Below are 24,165 nucleotides of genomic sequence, written 5' to 3' on the forward strand. Positions count from 1 at the left end.
ATTCAAGTAAAGAGCCAAATTCTTAGTGGGCAAGTCGTCAGCAGCATCATCTAGTTTTCAAAAATTCTCAGTATCTTATTTCTGTCACGGACCAGAAAGAGACAGATTAAATGAGAAGAGAGAAAAATACTTATGCTAGCTGCTACCTAAGCCAAGTGATAGTACAGAAATGGTTTTTAGTCACACACGGCCATGAAGAAATATTTCATATCTTATTTCGGAAAGATCTCAACAGCCAGCAAAATTCAACACGGAAAAGCTGGGATATTTATTTGCTGACTATTTCCTCATACTGCCCAGTAGAAAATATACATTCAATGATGGAACTTTCATCACCTTCTCGGTGGGAAAAGTGGCGTGTGGATAAGCATTTGCAGAATGACATCTTCCTGGCTGCTTGCTCAGCTGGTGCTCTGTCATTAGGCATGTCAAGGAACCTTTTGATTGACATCAGAACTCACAGAACAAGCAACCAAAAAAAAAAAAAAAATCAAAAAACCACCAAACCACCTCCCCTTCTGAAGCAAAGGTTTTCAGTGGAAAGTCATTGACTATTTCTCCCTGATCTGTGTTTTCAGACAGGTACTAAAGGCTGACCCATACCCTGAACATCAGTGATTTCAACAAACTATAAAGGAAAATGTTCTTTCACACACCCATGACTGCTCCCCCCCACCACTGCACACCACTGACATTATGTGACAAGCAACAGTAGCTTTTGATAAAGGGATTTTGCCAAAAGCTTGTTCCTCTTTCCCTCTGAGGGATGTTCTCATCAGCTGTGACGTTGCAAACTTCTCAGCAAATCTGCCTTTGCTATGACGAATCCAATTTTGAATGATGCCTCTGAGGTTTTGTTCTATTCTGGGCCCTCAGCGCCAAAATTTGTCAATTTCACCCTGGAAAACACGATTTTCTACTTGATCTGGGAAGACTCAACTGGCTTACTAGAAAGGCCACTGTACTTTGCCTGAAAAGGACTCAAAAGTGTTAAGGGTTTCACGCCATTATCTGACAAAGTTTCGTAACAGAAAAAGCACCGGAGACTATGGACAAATAAATCATATGCCAAGTAAAATCCAATTTTCAGAGAGCCATTGTGGTACTTCCTATTTAAAATTTTTCTTTTTCTGTTACTTGAGTGAAATTACTAACCTGGCAGGTTCACTGGTCCCTGGACATTAAGATTCACATTCTATAATTACACTGGGTTTCTGTTCACTGTGTTTATGATGTTATTTTGAGCTGTAGTATTTTATTCCTATTTTTGTCACTCCTTTTATACTTCAGCAAACCACTTCTGAATTACTGATCCATTTTTGTGAACTGAAAACAACATAGTAATTGTGAAAAATGAAAAGGTTAATAAAATAACATACAACGGTATGATTTTGTTCAATGTGCTAGCTGAAAGCTATTACATATATTAACTGATTTACTCTTCACAGCCACCTTAAGGAGGAGGTAGTATGACTACCCCCATTTTATAAATGGGGAAACTGAGGTGTGACCTCAGTTGCCCAAGGTCACGAAGAGCCAAAATTTGGGACCAAGCAGTCCAGCTCAAGAGCTTGTATTCTTCCCTCACCGTGCTCCCTCTCAAATAGGTAAAATGAATGCAATGATGCAGTTCTTATAACACAAGCATATGTCTTAGAAGGAGTATGTTAGAACAAGCTTGTTCTAAAAAGGATCTCGCTGCAATAAAGCCATCCCACCTCCCTCAGAGATGGAATCTCATTATAAAAGTCAACAGCCAAGGGGTTGAGAGGCCACTTCCCATCCTGTGCCTTAAGTCACACTGGGCTGGAAATTACACAGAAATCCTTGGCAGGTTAGTTTAGCATTACATGACCTTCTAAATTATTCTTTCTTCATTTTTCAGTTGTTAGTTTTGACTTCTTATTTTACAAGGTAAGCCTTTAGCTTTCTCATGCAGACTCCCTTCCCTATCTTGTAATAAGTAATTTTAGGAATTAAAATAAAATTAAATAATTAAAATTTTTATTAAATGGATATTCACTGTTTCCATGGTTATGATTATGTATATAATGTTCACAGCTGAGTCTGTAGTACACCATGACATTTCCTTTCTTAATAACTCTGTCTCTCCCGGAATTAATTACAACTTTGTCTATGCCTGTCTTTATTTTCTATTTTCCTATCACTAAATTCATCCCCAAGCCTTCTAACATGATGGTAAAACTCCTCTCTGCAGAACCCCACCAGGTAATCTACCAGTGGTTCCTCCTGACCTCCACATGCCTCATACACAGCCATTCCTTTAGAGGCCCCTGCCTACCTGGGCAGGTGGACCTCCAGGACCACTATACAACTGTGTGTCCTCTCACCCTCCTGGGAATCCCCTTGCTTTCTTCTTGTGTGAGAGCTCTTGTTTCCTGGAACACATCTTCCTCTTTCTTCATCTTATTCCTTCGTTCTTGTGGAGCACAAGCCCAGCAGGTAAAGTTTTTAATCCTTGTATATCTAGAAATGTCTTCATTCTACTCTCACTTGATGGTTTGGCTGGGTATAGAACTATAGGCTGGAACTCCTGCCCTCCTAAGTAGCATATCACTATTATGGAGAAGTTCCATGCCACTGAGTCCTGATCTTTTAAGTATAATCTGATTTTCTCCTCCTGGAAAGTTTTACTATCTTCCCTTTAATCCTGGTGTTCTGAAATTTCCCAATGAAGAACCATATGTGAGTCATTTTTCAGTTTTAATGTAATCCCAGTAGAATGTAAACTCCATGATGGCACAGATGTTTATCTGCCTGCCCCCTCCTCTCCTGTGCCTCTAGTGCATGTAACTGTCTGTGCCTAAGAGCAGGTGCCCAGTGAATCTGGGTCAAATGAAAGGATAGGATAAGCCTGGACTTGTTGGGCTTTATGGATCTGGAGGCATTTGTATTTTTCTGAATTACTTCTTTGTAACTTTCTCCCTACTACATTTTCTGGAACTCATATTAGTTGGGTTTTGGATTCTTGAATGGATACCCAAATATTCTCCCCCGCTTCCACTGTTCTACCTTCTGGGAGATTTCTTCCGCTTTTATCTTCCTATCATTGAAGTGGTTTTAACCTTTGGCTAACAAATATTTAGCTTCTCATTCTTTCTTTCTTACAGGACTAACTCTGAGTAATTAAGCGTCCCTATGTTTCACTGAAGGGTCAGAATTTTAAAACTTTGGTATTTTTAAAGTCTTTTCCTCTAGGTCTAGTTGGTTTCCTCAGAGAATAATTCTCAAATCTCCCAGCAGACATTATTGATCCAGCTTCTAGGGTCCCAGGAGCCCAGTGAGGGAAGGCAGTTGAAGATCTCACTATTTGGCACATGGGTGTTCACTTGTTCCCTGTGTTTTCAATAACTGCCACTTTCCTGCTCTCAGCTAACACTCCCAAAAGAGAACACGGATGTGCCCTCATGCCAGATTTATTCCTCCTCATGAGGATTATGGGCCTTGGTCATGACTCAAGCACACCCCATCATCTTGTCAGAGAGCAACAGATGGACTTAGTCCCTTCTCTCCCAAGAGGTCCCCAGACTCTCTACAAACAAAATATGTCCACCCCTCCTCCTACAGCCTTCAAACTCTCTGAGAAAAGACTTAATACTCTTCCCTCACCTAATACTGACACACCTGGATTTACATATACCATTAGCCCAAATCACATGCCCAGAAAGAGCGCATGTGCCAAGGGATGGAGCATTTCTTACAATCTTATTTTTGTGCCTCCCCCTCTGCCAGCTGTATGTTTCCTGCTGGTATAAAATACATACGTTTTATATTAATTTTAAAATTAAAAAATTTATAGCTATTTTAAAAAGTAACCCTATAGCCATCTAATGAGTGGAATATGTTAGAATCTTAAGAATTTTACAGAACAACTGCCTGGTACAAATGATGCTATTATTCATGCTGAGACAGGTCAGCCATAGGAAGTTCTAAGAGGGCAGCTCCCAACCATGAAAGTCAATACTAGTGACTTTGAAAAAAGCCCTGATGGTTTCTGCTTTCTTATTATTTTTAAGAAATATGTATTGATTTAAAACTGTAGGTCACGGTAGAATATGGGGAAGAGTAAGAAATTAATAATAAATTATTAATTATAGTAATAACTAATAACGGTAACAGGAATAATAGCAACTGTCTTATTGCTTTAAATGGTCCATTTTGCAGAGAAGGAAACTGGGTCTCATGAGGTAGAGGCAAGATTCAATTCCCAGTAGCCAGACTCTAGGACTTGGGCTCCTCCGCACAACCACATGGCCTCAGAGATGCGAGTCCACCCAAGGCCAGCCATTCTACTTGAGTGCTAGAAACCTCCTCTTCCTCTATATCAAAATCTCTTTATCCACTAATCCTCTCTTCCACATCTTCTCCCTATATTTTTTACTGCCTCCTTAGGCTAGCATTCAAACATGCTTATAGCACTCACTCATTTTAAAACCCCCTCTTGGTCCTCATCTCCCTCCACTTATTACATTATATTGTCCCAACACCATGAAGGCCAAACATCTTGAAGGGTCGTCTTCTTGTACAGTCTCCAATTCATTGCCTCTGTCACTCATCCCTTGTCTAGAAAGTGGCATAACTCTAACGAAACTGTTCTTGCCAACATCACTAAAAGCTTGTCCACACTCTTCAGCATCTTCCTGGTCTCTTCCCTCCCCCTGATGCCCCACATCCGGTCACATTTACTGAGATAGTCAAGACTGCTTCTTATACATCTCTGGAATGTGCCCACCTCTCTCCCTCCTCACTGCCAGGCCCCACCATCCCGCCCCCACTGGACTGCTCTAATAGGTCCCCAATCTTGAGTCTTGCGCTCCACACTGCACCCAGAGTGACTTTCCTGAAACAGCAATCTGATCAGTTCACCTCCCTGCTTAAAATACTTCTGTGGCATTTCCCTGCCCTTGAAATAACTTTCCAAATGCTTAAAAAATCTTATAAGGCCTTCATGATCTAACCCAAAGATCTTAACAGATAAAGAACTGGAAGTTTAGAGGTGTACAGAGACTTGCTGCTATTGTCAGTTTGCCGGCAGTGGGAACGGAGTTTGACTCCAGGTCCTCCTGTCCTAATCCCACTCTCTCTGCTACTGATGAAGTATTTCTTTCACTGTCTATTCTACATGGATCATCCTCTGTCATTTCTATTAAGAAATGGGACCAGCTAGGGCTGCCTCAGTGGCTCAGTCAGTTAAGCGTTTGCCTTCGGCTCAGGTCATGATCCCAGGGTCCTGGGATTGAGTCCCACGTCGGGCTCTCTGCTCAGTGGGGAGCCTGCTTCTCCCTCTCCCTCTGTCTGCCGCTCCCCCTGCTTGTGCGCTCTGTGTGTCAAATAAATAAATAAAATCTTAAAAAAAAAAATGGGACCAGCTCACTGCTTTTCTAGAGGACTTCGTAAATCACAGGTGCTGAGAAGGGGTAGTTTCTCTCCATGGCTACACAGAGTTGGGGTGGAGGGGGGGCGCTCCATGGAACACTCAACTTGGTGTTACAGGACCTGGACTCTAGTGTGGGTCCTCTACTAACTGTGTGAACAGGTTCAAGTCCCTTCACTTGGCTGAGTCTGGTTTCATTTATTAAGTGGAGATCCAGTACTGTCCTCCATATGTGTGTGTACGGACACACATATAAACAATAAACAATGTTTACTCTGCTTCTCAGAACTCTTGAGGACATCAAGAAACAGGAAAGTACTCTACAAATATGTTTTATTAGTACTAATAAAAGCAGGTTTAAAAGTAAAAGTCTAGAGCATGCTTAACCAAAGAGCATTACAGCACTCCTGTTCACTCTCTAATAAAGTCAGTTCTCTTCTGTCAGATAGGACTACCAAACTCAAAAGATTTAAACTGAATTAAAGTCAAGCTTTCTCCTATAGAATCCATCAAGAATTTTTAAAAGCAGATACTCTAAGATATTCTCCTTTGAGGATTGTTTCCCTATTCTCAAATTCAAGAAATAACCTAAGTATCCTCATCTTTCTGGATTATCTAAAACTTAAAAACACAACTGTTTTGCAGGTTTTTTTTTTTTTAAGATTTTATTTATTTGTCAGGGAGAGAGAGAGCACAAGCAGGGGGAGCAGGAGAGGGAGAAGCAGGCTCCCCGCTGAGCAGGGAGCCCCATGTGGGACTCCATCCCAGGACCCTGGGATCATGACCTGAGCCGAAGGCAGACGCTTAACCGACTGAGCCACCCTGGCGCCCCTGGTTTGAAACTATACAGACCGAGGCCGGCATTGAGTATCATCTGTGGTTTAATAACTGATGTTTTCCATGATTTTAGCCCCTTTATTAAGATGGATTTATACTTCAAAATAATATCTCCATGTCACTAATAAATGTTAGCATAAAAAGTCCTCTCCAAAAAATATGTGGTATATTTCACAGTTAATTCATGCTTCCAATCAAAAAGCAACGAAAAATATTTTTAACCACGAACAATAAAGCATGTTTCATTTACTGCTTGAGTTGTTTTAATGACTTCAAGGAAGTTTTCAGCTACCTCCCTAACTTGTTACTCTTCTAATCTCTTTTATGGCCAGGCAAGGATTTTTTTTTTTCCTAGTTCACTGATTAAATCCTTTCATGTGAATAACTTTAACCCACACATCCTCCTGGTTAACATCTTTGTCAAATATGTTCACAGGCACTGAAACTGCTGGCTTTCAGACACATGCTTTATTTCCCTGAACAATTAAATTCAGGAATCATTGTAGTAACTCATTAGAATTTCTCTGAAATTTAGAACAACTCTGTCATAACTGTAATCACAGTAAGTCTACACAAAACTAGTGAGCCCCACAGCCCAAAGTGAGGAAATCACAACAGGAGAAAGAAGGATGAAGGTTTTATTTTGAGAAAAGGAGCAAAATGATTGTACGGTTAAGAGCATTGAACACCTCTAACTGCACTACCACTGCCAAGATAGACTTCCAGAAATATTTACAACAATAGCCTAAATTATAACTAATAGATCTTTTGATATATTACGTACTACAAGACTGAAATCAGCAGGAAATCTCATTAATGCAGTCAATATAAAATGGCAATTGACATCACATGTTGGATAAAATGGAATTTTAAAAACTTTAATCTCTTTCCTTAAATTAAGGATAGTAAATGAAACTCCTCAGTAAAATAGCTTTCAAGAGTCTCTATAACTGCAAGAGGTAGGTTATTAATTCAACAGATTTCATTATTAAGCATAACTGAGTAACTATCAATTTCTGCAGACAGAACTGATTGGCAACATATCAAGTGAAAGTGCTAGGTTTTCAAACTAATGATTTAGGAGTTTGAGATTATAGATGATTTTGCATTGAAGGGAATTATTCTTAAGCAAAGATAAATAGAATCATATTGAGGCTTAATATGTTGGTTCCAAAAGGAATCAGATAAGAGCGCATCATTTACCTTGTGAAAATGCACCATTATCCGTAATTTCAGGATGAGTAAGACCAGGCTTCAAACAGTTGACATGAAGAGCAGGGTTGGGGGTGGGAGCAGGAGGGAGTGGGAGGGAAGAACCTATTATTAGCTCCATGAACTGTAATGAAGCATGTGACAGAGCTGCTAGGGGAAGCCAGGGAGCACAGAAGCATGCAGGCAGTCCACACACTTGGACAGGGTCGGGCCATCTCCGGAATATCTGATGCAGCTCTAAATATGCAGTACCTGAGGAGCTGACAAACTAGACACCACATAGAGGGAATCGTCAGCAATCCTGGTGTTTGATGATGGAGATTTCAAGTCATGCCACACGGAAAGGGGAGATTTATCAAGAATATCAGACAACCAGGAGAATTAAAGGGAGCTAGAATTTAGTTCCATGTAAGAAAAAAAGATCTAGAAATCAAAGTTGTCTGACTAGAATGGGATTGTGAACCAGCAGTGAGGTGGGGTCTGGATGTCTCTCTTCATCCCTTTTAATTCTGTAAAAGGGATGCCGGACCTTGTGGTGGAAAGTCGGCTAAACAGAGAAAGGTCTAAAGCAGTCTTAAGAACTGAGGACTTCCATTTCTGGGGGTCTGTCCAAGTAGGTACTCTGACCTATCCTCACTGAAAACTAAAAATATTGGCTAAAACATTAAAAATAAATAGCTAGATATGAGCTAGCTTGTTATTAAGGAATATTAGAAGCCAAAAATTAAGTGAAGGCAGAAATCACAAGAGGTAAGCAGAGGAGTCAAAGTGACTTCTGTCTTGAGGGCATTTGTTGCTCTGGGTGGACTTTAGCTTTTGTTCACACAGTCTCTTGGTGGTTACAGGCAGGAAACAAACAACCAACCAACTCAGGGCCCACTGAAAGAGGAACGTCTAAATAGGACATACCCCCAAAGGACCACGCCCTCCGGGTTTGGGAGAACTAGAACTAGACATCTCAGGACTACAAAGACCATCACGTGTTCAAATTTTGGTGCTAACTGAAGGGGGAAGATCCCCGCATCCCCAAGATTTCAGAACCACAAGCCAGACCTTATGCACGTTTGTGGCCAGAAATAACTTAAGTTGAGAGTTGAATTTCCAGGGCTCCCAGGGATAGAAAGTGGTTCCAGTTGTCTGGGAGAAGCGAGAGCAATTCCTCTCTGGGGGAACTCACCTTCAACTTCAGTTGCAGAGAATTCTGCATAAAATCTAAGAAATATGAACTCAGACTAAAAACAAAACAAAAATATGTACAAAAGCAAGGCACCATGAGTAAGAGCCAGCAAAAACAACAGAGAGCCCAAGACCTGTAAAAGCTTTAGCTACTGCATTTATCAAAACCAGAATGGAGACAGAAGACAGGTATAAACATGCATCACACACACAATATCCAAAGCCGGCTAGGATTCCGGATAAGCTGAAATCTCATTCATTCTTCAGAAGTATCTCACTATCACAGCTGCTATAAAGATTAACACATTAATCATAATTAAACCCTGAGAATAAGTCCCTTCCTGGTATTTGTATTTGTATTGTATACACATGCCTTTGTAAATGTGTTTTAAGTCAACCCCCAAGTATGCTTATTTTGAAACACAGTTGCATAGGTAAAAGTGGTCATATTTATTAACTCAAAAAATTTAATTCTATCAACCTCACAAGAGTTGACTTAAAAAATCTCAACGAACACAAAATTTGTTAAAGTGATACATCGACTCTGCAGCAGGTATTGCCCCTTAGAAAGAGTAATGCTCTACTCTAAATCCATGTGTCTCTTTCACTGCAAAGAGCAATTGAGGAAAAGATGGGAAACAGTCCTAGGAGTATGGGTTCCAAGTCAAAGAGTCTTCAGCTAAATTGAATGTGGGACTAAATCAAAATTAAACACTGGGAAGTTTCACTACAGAATGGAGTGGTTAACCAAGGTTTAAAATAACCAAGCATCTGTATTCTTTTTTCTTTGACTCTCAGTGGAGTCCAGTGTTCTTTTCTTAGCTTCACACTTTGGTGCTAATGTGCATTTACAGAACATGTGTCAGGCAAAAGCTCAAAGCACGGCATCGTTCTTGTTCCACTGGTTCCAAAGACCTCATATAAGAAGGAATCTGATGATGCTAGAAATACAGGACCCGGGATTGCCTCAGACGATTCCTTCTCTATAAAGTTTTGTCGTGATCCAAACACTACTACTGCTATTAGTCTCAAAGTTGATGGTAATGAGTCAGAGGTATAAAAAAAAAGTAGGTTTAGTAGACTGTTTGATTCATTACACATGGGAACAAATGTTCAACTAGAACTTCACACCTGTCAAAATGTTCAAGTTTAAAAGGCGATCCAGCTACGGCTCCTAATGCAACCTCTTCCAGTATCCCACTAACTATCTAGAAAGATGCAGAAAAGGAGACATGAGGGCATGGAATCCCACCAGCACCAAAACAGAAGCAGAACCAAATTCCACACTACTTCCTAAAATTGATTCTTTGTAATTGCAAAGCTAATGAAACCAAATCAAAGAAACGCACACTGGAGACCTAACCCCACCATCCAGAAGGGGGATATGCCTTTGTGCCTGAATGTAGGCAGAGACTGCCTCTCCCTTCACGGTTTTCCCCATGGTTTACAGGCAGGCATGGGATAAGCCAACAAGGGAACTGGGCAGACAAGTTCTCTTCTGCAGGGGAGGTGCTTATATATGAAAAATGCCAGTAAGAAATAAAAACAGTCATCTTCCATCCTTTCATAAGCCTGTAAGACTTAGATGTGCCATGAACACAACCTTCCATGAACACGTACTGTTTACGCCACCACTGCCTGAGTGGCCAAGCTTGGACCGCAGGACTCCACGGCGCCAGGCCCCGCACACAGGTGACCACAGCAGGGCTGGCAACTTGAGTCTAGGGCAGTTAGTACACAGGCTGGCTAGTGGCTCTGGGCCTGGCTTTAAAATGTCAGTGAAGGGACACACAGACATGCCAACCTCTTAGTAGAGAGGGGATGAAAGCTGGCAAGGGGACTTGGGGTTGCAGAAACCTAGGTGGGTCACATCCGGGCTGAAGGCACAAGAATGGAGACCTCCATGATGTCTTCGTAGCAACTCCTGTCCCCTGCCAACCCCACCTGACCTAGCTCCAGTACCGAGCTTCTTTTTGGCATCCGAAGAATACTAACCACAACACAATAACCATCCCTGGAATCTCCCCGTTTTGTAGCCATCACAAAGACCAAGATCATCATCAAATGATATCCTGATGATATGCAGAGTGTTCCATTCAAGGAAGGAGAAGGGTCCGGATAAACACCTGCAAGGACCCACTAGTATTTACTCAGTGAATGCAGGAAATTAACTGCTGGGAAACAAAAGCAAATATTCATGTCGCCTTTGAGCAAAGGGCAGGTTCCTTTTTGGGAAAAGGCTCCTTCGAACACAGGAGAGGATTATATAAAAATCCTAAAGCAGTAAGCCTTGTCAGAGTCACCATAGTGCCATTTTAGAGAGAGAATCATGTAAATTTAGAGAGCACATTAAGGGTTCTCAGTCTTACTCTAAGAATTTTCAGAATTTTCTGTCAAAGTCCCCAAATATTTGGGGGATATACTCTGATGCTATAATTATCATAATAATATTTTTTTCTTAAGGTCTTGGTATTACTAACTATTCCTGGAGCATGTTAACATTTCATTCACGACAGCATGAGGTTTTTTTTGTCTCTTTTTGGTTTTAGTTTTTTTAAGGAAGTTATAGGAAAGGAAAGTTAACTACCAAACTCTGAGGTAGAGATTGTCTTTTTTTTTTTTTTTCAGGTTTACTTTTCAAAGTCTTGTCTCAATTTTCTTTGACACCCTCAGAAAAGGGAGCAAAGTGGGAAGAAAAAGGTTACATGGCCACCTATTGGGACAATCCCTCTTCCCCATCCCCGATATCAAACCTGAGTAAGGAGAGGCCCCTGCAAGCACTCCATAACCGGTCCATCCCGAGGTGGACCCCCATCCAATTCACATGCTCTACACATCCCAAACCACCTCTGTTCTCCAACGCCTGCTTTACCTTAATTCCCCATTTTGCTAGTTGGCAGGAAGTACACTCCCAGGTCTGCCCCGGTTTTACTTTTTAAATCTAAACTCGTATAAATTTAGTAGATCAAATGCTTTAAGTCCAGTTTTTAAAAAATGTATAATTCTGTATTTTCCCATAATACTTGAAATTACTGAGTATTTTAGTCACTTAGTTACAAAAGCAGGATTCATTGTGAACAAAATAAAAATAAAGGATATTAGGCATGCTTAGAAAAAAATTAGGATTTTTTTTTTAGGTTTACCACATAGGAAGTCTAATTTTTCAGTTGCTTATTAGTCTTTTTCCTTCAAAAATGTATGGATCTACTCTTAGATTCCCAGAGTGGCATTAATAAGTGGTTACATGCTGCCGGAAAGGGAGGGCAGAGACCACAGCAAGGAAAATCACCATGACTAACAAGCATGAAAGCAGTGTCTCCGTCAAACTTAAAGGCCAATTTCCAATAAAAATGTTATGTTTTACATACAACCCCTGTCATCTCTAGAATTTCTTATAACTGTTTTCCAGGATGGGGGGGGTGTTCAGTGAAGACAGGACCTTCAATTCAGAACAAATTAGTAAAAAGCTATACTGTATGTATTAGGAGTAAGAAATTATTTTGGACCCTCAGAAGCGACGATGACGGAAACTCCCTGCTTTAGTTACGTCACCAGTAATGATACAGGCTCACTCCGCAGTTTGGATTTGTGTTTCTTTTGGGAGCTTCACTATTTGATTCGATGCTTGCAATGTCCAGACTTGCCAGTCGGACTTCTGAGTCCTTCTGACGTGTGTCTCATTTCTGAGCATTTCCTTACTTTTTTTGCACAACACGATGCTCAGCCTCATCTTGCACTTTCCCTCCCCAGGCCCCAGAATCAGAATCAGGGATTTCTCCAAGGAGCCCCGGTTGCTCTCAGTGGAGAATGGTATTTAGCAGCCAAGATCTGCATGCTGGGTGGGTTCATCGGCCCTGGGGTGTTGCTGCTGCCAGGAGGTCAGTGAACACAGGGAGACAACACCTGACTCCACAGATGCATCCATCCTTGTTTCTGTAGGTCTGTATTCATTGAATTCATGAATTTGTACTGGTATCTCCAATTCCGATCTACCACCACAGTGTTCACTCTAATTTTCTCCCTTTCCGTATTTGTAATTCCTTCTTGGAAGTCAAATCTGGCTCCCATTATTCTCAGTGTACTTGTATATTTGATCAATTCCCTTATAGGGATCTAATCTCTCACTGCTGCCGCTGAGCCCCCAATCCCACTAGGGCACTCTCTTTACTCTACCTGGGCTTGAACACTCTGGCTGGGGAATACTGTCACACCCCATCCCCCCCACGCCACCCATCTGACCCCTCTCAGGCTCTGACACCCACACCAGGCTGCCCTCCTCACCCCACACTGGGCCATGCCAACTCCCCCATGGGTTAACCCTCCTAGGAGGACACCCTCCTCACCACAGTTGGACCAGCATGGCCCAGACCCCCTTTCCCACACAGATGGCTGCCTTGCCCCATCCTAGCTAATGGCTTCTGGGCTGAACTACTAAGGAAACAGAAGAAAAACATGACAATAATCTTAATATAAAAGAGGAATGGTATGAGACAAACGCCAGATTGGTGCATCTCTGAAATCTTTGCAGGTAAAGTTTGCAAATAAAAATATAGTTAATGACAGGTGGTACATTTTCATTTTTAGAACAGTCGCAATCCTGAAAATTTCCACATTTAAGTTTTTATACAGGAATCACATCTGAGAGCCCGGGGACTTCTACTTAAAAGAATACTGTGGCAAGTTATTTCATAAAGCAAAAAGTCATTTTATTGTGTGAATAATCCCTCTTAATGTATCTGTTCTGTAAAATTTGATTTTCACCAAACATGATCTTTTAAGATGCTAGTACTTTAGTATTTAGTGAACTTTATATCTTAACTCATCAATATACTCTAGGATTTTACAACTTATGCCTAAAACAGGCAAAATGAAACATCATTCATTCCACTGTAATACTGAACCCCAGAGAAGTTTCTTTCCCCCCCAGTAAAATGAATTAAAAGAAACATTTAGGAAGTTAATAGTCATAGAACGTCATCTCAAAACGAGTCTCAGTGCATCTAAGTCTGGAAGGGGGTAGTTAAACTGAGAATTCATGAAGTAATTTTAATGCAAACATGTAATGATTAGAATTTTAGGGATATATAATTACCTGTATATTTACTTAGAAAATATGGTCCGAAATTCATCCAAGTAGGTTAGAAAAAAAGCACAATGCCATCTCCCCTCGCTTTTGTGTTATGAACTGCCATCAGAAAAGAACAGAACACCTTTTTTCTTCAAATGATCTTGGAATCAAGGGAGTCTGGTGGACAGCAGGGATCCATCCAGCAGGTGTAAGGTGGCCACAGTGGGCTGCCCCCAGACTGATACACAGTGACGTGGGCAAGGGTGAAAAACAGAAGGAATGGAGTATTAGCATAGGACTGTGCATGTCTCACCGGAACCTGGGAGCAGGAAGACTGACCCAGAGAGAGTCAGAGCAAGGATGAGACAGGTGGGTCCTACCTACACCAGATAAGCAGAGGAAATGAGAGAGCGTTAACTCAGCGCACCTGACCTTCTCGGCTAGAGGCAGATTTTAAGGCTGAGTCTTCCCCTGGCAACCCTGATTAGGGCAGTCAGTTCCTACACTGGCAAAGGAGTGTAGACTACTGTTATAAGCATAGATCTGGAAATCAGACTGAGTTCCAATCCAGGATTCACAGTGTATTAGCCGAACAATCCTGGGCAAGGTCCATAACCTCTCTGTGCCTCAGCTTCCACGTGACATAGAGATCCTCAACACTGGAATGGGGACGAGGGGAGTCAGGAGGAGCCCCCTCTCCCCCAGGGGAGTGCTGGACCACTGAAAGGCAGGTGTGGGGAAGTGATGTGGGGGCTGCCCCAAGTCAGAGGGTTTCTCAGGATAGGTTCTCCTCAATGCTCTTTGGTAGCTTCTGCCTCCTCTAGGACAAGAAAAACAGAGTGGTAAAGATCCAAGGCAGGCAAAAGCTCTCCCGAGAAGGTAAGAGTTTGGGACTGTGACCTCAGCAGCTTCTCCTTCTCCCTCCCTCACAGTAGCTTTGCTGCTGCACCTGCTGGAGGACTGCCCAGGCTTCCATCGTTCGCACAAGTAGCCCAGAACCTCACTGGAAGCATGTCCAGTTTAGGTCAATTACAGACCTCATTTCACATCATTCGGGGAGTTCGAGGGGAGGCTCAGTGCATCGTGAGCCTCATGCAGCGTCTTGCTCTAACCGCTGGTTCCTCCTCCAGCCCTGGTAGACTTGAGGGCACTGCTGCTTCTTGGAGTTTACCTCCTTCCACACCCAGGGCTCGGTTTGAGCTCCCCGATGCCCGGATTTCTGGAGTAACTAGCCCTTCTGCCCTGCTTCAAATACCCAATGCAGCAATGGATCTCTGGAGTCCCCAAGTTCACACAGCTGCTCAGGATTCTTGGATGGGTCTTATTCTGTTTCCCAGGATCAGATCTCCATTCTCATTGGTCCCTTTTACCAGTTACACTGATCACATATGCACGTGGACATTTCTTCATTCTCCACATACTAAGCACCCGGTCTCATGGTAAGCTCTGGGCATACGTACACCAAAGCTACAGATATCTGCACATACCAAGACCTTCAGGTTAGAGCACCCAGTGAGACACCAACTAGCAGATCAGCGACTGTAGAGCAATGTGGCTGCCGCTAGACCAGGATTATGTACAGAGCACAGGGAGCCCAGGGAAGGCAGCCGCAGTGAACAGAGAGGAGCATGCATGCGCGGGGGCGCAGGCAAGGCTGTTACCACTTTGACTCAACTGTACTTTATGTATTGACATTTCACCAGTCTCCCAAAGATTACTTTCCTACAGTACAATAATACAACAAGCCCTGCACAAATGTAGCAAAATCTTCCCATTCCATTTATACATATAGAAATTAAGCTATTATGCATAAATATATTTTACACATAAAGTATATTATCTAGATTCTGAGTTGCTTCTGTGGGTTAATTGGAACAAAATTCTGACACACTGTAGTGGATGGAACTTGTCTGTGAGCTCGTTTCTACAAGGTGAGAAAGATACAAAACACATGATATTCTATCCCTATTGAACTTGGAACAGATGACCCTTTCTCAAGAGCAACAACTTTACCACCTGCTTCAGAATGAACTATTAATGAGTTTTTTAAAAGCCAGTGGAGGGCAAGATAGCAGTGGGCTTTCTGAGTTAGGAGATTCCAACTTAAAAACCACAGAGCACATCAAGTCATAGTCACCACCTGGTAGGATGAGATTTGGGGTCACTGGGAGGACCAAATGGCCTTACAGATTAAGTAAATGAATGCCAAAGCAGAGAATCTGCTTGACCCTGAGTCTAAATCACCAGGCCTTACACTTGAAAGCAATATTACATCACTTTATTGTATTCCACTAACTGAACATGGGAGCTCTTTACATGAAACCAGTCCATTTAAGTGAACGTCTATGCCACCGATGTCTTCTTCTGGATACTTCCAAACCTGTTGTGAGTTCTGAACCACAACTTTTAGAAGGTATATACACATTCCTCAACCCCCTTTTCTCCTTTTAAAAGCCATGTTCATCTACATTCCCACTTAAGATCAATTTATATTGCCCCATTATTTTGCAGACTATGAAGAAGTTTTCTCAGAAATATACTCTAATGTACATTGATCTCACCATCCTCATACATTTACATTTGCCATGGGAGGTGGGTGGAGGAAAACAGGTATTACAGGATACAAACTGGCAAATTAATCTCTTTCTGGAATTTTAGCAAAGAGCACTCAATTCTTGTGCAATTAGAATGACTTTCAAACATGAAAAAAAAGAATAAAAACCCTACTGTGATTTCTTTCATCCTTCTGCAACTTTGGGAAATTACTACATGTGGTATTAAAATCTGCATCTGGCCCTCAACGAAATCCATAAGTGATCAAATATCTTCTAGTATGAAAAGGAAAATAAGATTTGTATCCAAGGGGCACCTGGGTGGCTCAGTCAGTTAAGTGTCTGACTCGATTTCGGCTCAGATCATGATCTCAGGGTTGTGAGATCGAGACCCACGTCGGGCTCCATGCTGGGCATGGAGGCTGCTTAAGATTCTCTCTCTGCCTCCCCCAGCCCTGTCCCCCCCATATGAGCTCTGTTGCTCTTAAAAAAAAGTGCATCCAATTTATAAATATCAATAAGCTCCTTTACAATAAGATAGTCCTTTCCCCACATCCAATCCACAACTGCTTCCATATTTTGCTTTCCTATTATTAGGACTGCATCCAACCCACAATTTTGGCTTTCTCTGCACATCTGCAATCCACAGGAGAACAACCTAATGTGGGAGTAGAGACCAGGCCATTCTTGAAAGAACAAGGGCCAGCTCTCACCACCTTGGGGCTGAAGAAAACTCAGCGACAGGGTATCAGTTAGTTCTGGAGATGCCCACATATTATGAATCAAGGGAGAGACCATCAAGGTTCCAATGCATTTCTCATTATTCCTCCAGTCTAATTCCTTTGCTCCTGAAAGCCTTGGGAGCCTAAGAATAAGCCGCTCCCCTCCCCCCAACAAGTTCTATATTTAAGCTCCGCAGTTAGAGAAATTCAGACCAGAGAAAGGATTTAAAAGGTTAAGGAAGGAAAGGTTCCCCGATGGCAAGGTGGCTGTAAGAGCAGCATGACTTTCCCAGGTTTTGCAGAGCCATCCTTTGGGTTTTAGCCATAGGCTCTAAAGACAAATGGGGCCACACGAGCCACAAGCATCACTGGGAGGACCAAACTACCTTACATGCCTCAAGCAGAGGTGGGCTACAGCCATTCTCCTCCACCCCCATTCTGAAATAATTCTTTTGATTGTTGACCAGTTTCACAATCCATTTTCCCCTGGACCTGTTCTCTCCTACATTTGTTCTCTGCCTTTTCTCCATCAACATCCCAGCTCCCTCCCAGGCTCCTCCCCAAAGACACACGGGCAGAGTTAGGCCAGGTTGTGCAATGCACCAGGGAGCACCAGGGGCTGAAATCCAGCCTGCACCGTTCCCTGAGCCCCACGCCCTGGTGATGGGCTGTGTCCACCCAAGAAAGGGAGGTCTTTCTCTGTTTTGCACAGAAGCACCATCCTCACTAAGCTTGAACCGCAGGGACAGCATCTGCTCAGCAAGGGCACCACTTTCTCTTGTATGGACTGGGGCCAGCTCTGCTTCCTGCCCCCTATGCCATCATCGTCAACTAAAAAGCGTTCTTCCATCAAAACTAATGCTTTTTGAGTCATCGATAAAAATATTTCTTTTTAAAGCACAATATTACATTAGTATATCTTTTCCCCTGGACAAAGAGTTTCTCTTTATGTCCAATAGCACAGTTTTAACTGAAGTAAATGAATAAAGGGTTTCGAAGAGTGCCTGGCACATAGTCACATGGCGAGCTCCAACTAAGTATCAGATGTTTTTATTCTTACCTTTTAAAATTATGTCATTCAATGCTGGTTTTACCCAGCAACTCAAATACTTTTAATAGTGATGGGAGGGAAATCTACCTTAGATTAAGAGAATGAAGTGTACCTGCTTCTGATCCATATCTGGCAAAACGATTGTTGAAAACTGAAAAAAAAAATCACACCTGCAAAATGTCTTTAATTAAGCCATACATATGCAAACCAATGAAAAGGACATCTTGCTAAGAGGATAAAACGAGGCGACATACATAAATGCTTCTAGCGTAATACAGCAGGAGCTCAATAAACATTTTTTTAAAAAGTTTAGGTAAAGGAAGTAGAAAAATTCAAAAGCAGTCCAGAACTAAAAAAGGAGAGCAGCCTGGGATCATCATGCACAGAAGAAATAGACCTTGGTACAAAATAACCGTTATTACAGTCAATGAATTCCTGCTCTGTATTCACTTTGTGGGAGTCATGGAAGAGGGACTTTGAGTTCCTCTGGAGGCACCGCATGTTATCAGGATATGTTAAGCTCTTCACAATTTATCAGCTGAGCATGGTTACCCTTCTTTTATGTAGGGGGAAAAAAAAGGAAGCAAGCATGCCTGGCCTCAAGGGAAGACATAACCACCCAAAAGGCGGTTAAAATAAAATGTGAATGGTTACACCATCAACTCTTTATAAAACTCATCTATGTGGAATCCCCCATCCACGGATCATTTCAGATAGCTGAAGTCTTCCTCCAGTGGTTTCCTCTGCTGTTCTGAACAAAAGGAAAAGGAGGGGAACTCAAAACTAGGGCCTCGGGCAGCCATGGGTTTGCATTTCAGACTCATCCCTCTAGTCCTTAAAGGCCTTGACATCTGGGCAGTTAGAGACGTTTCAGATGGAACAGACATTCCTTCCCAATTTAGGATCTGGCAAACAGAAGTCTTCCGTAATTTGCTTTGTAAAATGAAATGACCATCCCCGAGCACTGTGGGTAGGTGGGGATCAGGGCACTGGAAACACGTGTGTCTGTTTCCATATTCCCCACGTGACCGTCTGGTGGCCTCACCTTACTCTGCACGGTCCTGCTTTATGCAGGTCACCTGAGCTGCTCATTTTAAGGTCTCTGAGCCTGATTCTCCCTAGGTGGGCCTTTCCTCTCCTTCTCAGTTGCTGAAAATCAGTGTCCCACATGGCGTTTGCTCTTTGTAGGAGCAGGTATTAGGAGTCTCAGGGGTGGCCTGGGAAGACAGCCTGGGCGTCCTGGAGGGCGTGGCCAGCCTGGAGCGTGGGCCTGGTCTGAGGTGGGCTTCCACTGTCCAGGTCACAGACCCGCCCTGGGCCCGACTGTCGGCCTGATTCATCAACTGGCTTACGTAGACCTCATCTCCAGCATGGCTGCCTTATCAGCTCAGAATTCTGCGATTCTGCAAACTCTGAATAAGTGTATCAGCTGTGTAACTTGAACGATGCAGTTGTATATATTCTCCAGAAACCTTTAGCGGAGTCTGGGCTCGAATCGCCAAGGTTGGCACCGCTGGGTGACGTTTCACTGTTGTCTTCAGCTCCTCCTCACCCTGGTGGTGGCTCTCTACCAACTATTTATGTGGAGCCCTGGATTTTCAAGCTCTGCTACACCACCCTGTCCTCTCCTATCACGGGGCAGATCTCTCCCTCCCTCCTTTTCCTTTGCATTGCCATATTCTTAAAAAAAAAAAAAATTCAAACCAGAAAAGCAAATGTATTGACTGTTTCATCTCATGGTTTTGGCAAAATCAGCAAGTAGTGTTGGAATCCTACAGTACTCTCCTTTCATACCAACTATTATATACATGCCAAAACGCGGGGTGGGTACGGCTTGGTTTCTGGCTGTTTTTTGCAGGGTGAAAATTCTGACTTTCTTTCAGGAGAAAACCGTAGACACACGCTGTGTCTTATAACTATGTTGCTTCAAAACTATCATTTTGTTTTTAGTTATTTTTCCCGCAAATACTAGCTTCCAGCCAGATTGTTATCTTTGTGTCAAACGGCACACCACTCCCCTGCCCGTGCGCCTTTGCACAAATGGGATTCAACTGCTTATAAAGCCTCAGCGTTAAACCATTATTCCCGTGGGGTGGCCCACCGCAGGTGTCCCGGCCCTGGTGAGCGTGCTCTGTCCCAGGGTGTCAGCAGCTGGGACTCAGCTGCGGCGTGCCTCTTGTTCAGTGCCTTCTGAAGAGAGCAGAAGCAAGGAACAAGCTACAGCTAGATGTCTGCAGCTTGCAGATAAGAAACATGTTTGGTGACATAGGAAAGTTCTCAGTGTCTGTTGTCTGCTTACTGTTTACCTGGTCAGCACGCGATAGGATTCCCATGGCAAGCATTACGAGAGCAATAAAAAAATGTGCGCAGAACACTTAAGTTTTCTGTTCTGTGGCGAGTTTTTTCAATCCGGAGCTTTCTTTAAGGAGCCTCCATCCATTAGAGGTGTAACAAGGGACTCTTTTCTGTAAGGATGTCAGCAGTCTCAAATCCTTCGTGGAACAGGGCAAGTTATAAACATGGGGAAATAAATGAGCCTCGCTGAATAAAATGAATGTATGTCATGTCACTTTTTTAGTTTACCAACCTCAGTGCAATTTTCCCCATCTAATTTTCTGCTCTTAAGTTGGCTATAGACATGGAAATGGAATAATCAGTCAGTTAAGAATGGTCTACAAACAACAAATGAGCCCTGGGAGCAGGGCAGAGGAGCCTCATGTTGTGAGTGGCCGCTCAGAAAGCCCGCGTCGCCTTCCCTCCTGACCCTGACCGCCTCGGCCTGTGCGAGACTGATGGAGGGGGCGCTGCAGCAGGAGAGATCCGGCTGCCCTCGCTGGGTGCTGAGCCGCAAATCCAACCATCTTGCAGTTCCTGGGAGACCGAAGGACAGCAGAGCGGTAGGGACTGAACAGTAACAGCAACTAGAACGCTAAGAGTTGAAAACCATTAACTCTATGCAAGTCAACATCAGTGAGAAAAGAAACCTGAGAATTAACAGACAAGGATACTCAACATGGCTTGGGTGTGAGGACACCCTCACTTTGTAGGAAAAGGTGAAGGAAGAGAAGAAGAAATCGACCATGGCGAAGAAAGCCTAAGGACAGGGCCCTGCATGAAGGCTGGGCGCGAGCAGAGCCAGGATGTCGCCCGTGGCTTCCCTCTGCACATGGCGTTGCAGGCCCACGCCCTCCGTGATCACAGTCTTGGAGAACTCTTATCACATTTCATGTTGACCAAAACTTCTGGTCTGTGAACCACAGTGCTCCCTACAGACATGCAATAACGCTCTGTAGCTTTAGTCCATAATCTTCTTGGCAAATCAAATCCTCTCCCCCCTCTCCTCCTCCTCCCCACCACGTTCTTGTCCCCCCAACACACACACACCCCCTCTCCCAGTGTCTGGGATCTTATTTTCTAAATGTATTACCCACAAAGACAAAGCAGAATAACATTTCCATCTCTCGGGAATAATAAAGGAGAACATCTGGGAGTTGGAAGAGTAGGCAGCAATAAATTAGCCTTAAAATTTGGCGCAAAACATTAACTTCTATGCAACAGAAGGTTTCTACACAGTCCTTGAATATGTCCAAAATGGCAACAATTAAAGAAGTAGCAATGTTGGTTTCCACACCAATCATTTGTATTATCCCAAGATCCACCTGGAGTGACTGCTCTGTTCTACCATCAGAGAAGTGAGAAAGTGAACTTCTTCCCTTAAACACTAGACTAATTTTGCTTGATTGAATATCAGAACAGAGAAACAAGCTTCAAATCTTTTAAGTGCAAAAGCTACTCAGCTATTAAACACACACACACACACACTCCAAAAAACTGCCTCCATTCTCTGAAAGGCGATGTTCCAGGAAATGAGGGGCACAGCTCCCGAAATTGCCAAAGGTAAGGGACAGAACCAGTGTGTGGACGCAGAAGGCCACCGGCCGCAGAGTGCAACACACAGGGCTCCCCCCGCCCCCCGGCTTTGTCACTTCTCACCTGTGACAAAGGCCTGGCTAGCGCAGCATGGGTTGGGGATCTGGGAGGAATTCCAGGAGATACCATGCGAAATGTGCTCGGCACAGCGCTTGCCTGGCAAATGACCCTTAGCAAGCGGTCGTCTGTACCCGCTAGCTGAGCAGGAGGCCGAGCCCACAGACCGTGTTTCCCAACAGACATGCGCGATGGTGATAAGCCCTGGGAAAGGGCAGGCCACGGGGGAGGCAAGCCAGCCACGGGGAAGTAATGCCACATCGGATCAAAGTAACGACAACAGAAGGGAACCGATGTCTGACAAAAAGTTAACGTCTCAAAGGTTAGACAACGATAAAAATAAGGGACCTTTTTCTATTACATGCGTTTTGGGGTTTTTTTGTTTGTTTCCTGCGATAAAGTACGGGTCTAGTTTTCAGTGTGGAGAAGAGGGTATCAAATGTTTTGTTTCATACAAGTGTCAAAAATGGCCCATTTGAAAGGCTCCCTGAGGCAGTGACGTAGGGGAGAGAATGAGGCCTCCCTCGGTGTCGTTCACAAAGGGGCAGCCAGGGGCCTCTGGCCACGCGGGCTGCCCTCCCTTCAAAGCTCCTCCGACAGCCACCCACACTGACCTCGTGGGTCAGGCTCACGGGCCAGGCCCGCCCGCAACGCTGACGAGCTGTGCGGACCCGAGCAAACCCCTGCCTTCCCAAGGCCTCAGTTTCTTTATCTGTGAAAAGGGGAGACACGCCGCTCCGCTTCTGCCTCACGGGACTGTTATGACCATCAAATGAGATGTGTGTGAAGCTATAAAGCAGCACAAGAATGTAAGGAATTCTATTATTAGAAAAAACAACCTATTTGGAAACACTTTCCTTATATTTCACACACTCGTGCCCACAGCGAATGCTTAAAAAAACAAAAAAAACAAAAAAACAACCTTCTAGAACTGAACTGAGATGCTGACAAAGGACTAAATAACTTAGGACATGTTTGGAAATGATTAAATTCTTAAATTATATAGGTAAGCAAAATTATTCTTAGGGACCTGGTAACAATGCATGCCAACCAGCCTCCGGAGAAGCAGTAATTGTCAACCGTTCTTGGCAAAGAGCCAGCTGTCTGCCGGGTGAGTAAATGCCTCAAGAAACCGAATTAGCTTTTTCAGAGGAGCCAGAAAACTAAGCCCTGATGACACGAATCCCGATAGTGAGGGAGCTCTGAGCACGGCCCCTGCCTGCAGAGTTTTGCTCCCTTCTTCCCTCTGAATGAGATTAAAATGAATGCAATCGCAACTGGTTTATAACTGCCTACCAGTGTTCACCGAAAAACTACCATCAAATGTATGAAAACTCAAGACACTGCCACTAAGAGAATTATACGTTTGAAAAAAAAAGGAAGACCAGTTATGTGAACTACCTGCCCTAAGAGCTACTACGTTGGTGGCACGAAACTGCCTAGGTGGGTCTCCCTGGGTAGGAATTTGTACTTTACAGAATAACAGCCCTGCCTGAATATCCAACAATACCAGCTCACACTTGGCTGAACAAGTAGTTCAATATACTCTTATTATAAACTTGGAAATTGTCAATTATCATATGGTTTCACTTATTTGTGGAACATAAGGAATAGCATGGAGGACATTAGGAGAAGAAAGGGAAAAATGAAGGGGGGGAAATCAGAGGGGGAGACGAACCATGAGAGATTGTGGACCCTGAGAAACAAACTGAGGGTTCTAGAGGGGAGGGGGGAGGGGGATGGGTTAGCCTGGTGATGGGTATTAAGGAGGGCACATTCTGCATGGAGCACTGGGTGTTACACGAAAACAATGGATCATGGATCACATCAAAAACCAATGATGTATTGTATGGTGACTAACATAACATAATAAAATTTTTAAAAAAAACAAACTTGGAAATGAATCTGGAGAAGGAGACTGAGCGTAGCGTAACTCCATGACTGGCTCAGAAGGCAGAAGACCAAATAGAAAGGAGCCTTAGCAAAGCACACTACAGCCAAGCAAGTGCGACCGAGTGCCATTCCAAGCCCGCGGACACTCTCCACCCCGTGTCCCCCCCATCAAGAACCTCCACAAGCCAAATAACAGGTGAATTATTTCAGATGCACGTTAAAGCAACCGCATGCAGTTTTGTTTTGATTTTTCCATAATGCTGATCAAACAA

At 43.3% G+C, this 24,165-nt stretch overlaps 1 protein-coding gene across 2 annotated transcripts in view; it reads right to left on the reverse strand.

Annotated features, from left to right (window-relative positions):
• PELI2 (pellino E3 ubiquitin protein ligase family member 2) overlaps nt 1-24,165 on the reverse strand; it is a 180,603-nt gene that overhangs the window by 62,425 nt on the left and 94,013 nt on the right. Inside the window, exon 1 of one of the 2 annotated variants that reach the window (XM_081830473.1) lies at nt 22,007-23,722. The exons of the other annotated variant lie outside the window; for it this stretch is intronic. Within the exon in view, the coding sequence (XP_081686599.1) occupies nt 22,007-22,261 (255 nt within the window). The 5' untranslated portion in view covers nt 22,262-23,722. Of the gene's footprint in view, nt 1-22,006; nt 23,723-24,165 lie in introns of those variants that run through there. 2 annotated transcript variants of the gene reach the window in all.

Source organism: Leptonychotes weddellii, chromosome 9 (assembly GCF_054177405.1).
Source record: "Leptonychotes weddellii isolate Sample4059 chromosome 9, ASM5417740v2, whole genome shotgun sequence".
Classification (NCBI taxonomy): domain Eukaryota; kingdom Metazoa; phylum Chordata; class Mammalia; order Carnivora; family Phocidae; genus Leptonychotes; species Leptonychotes weddellii.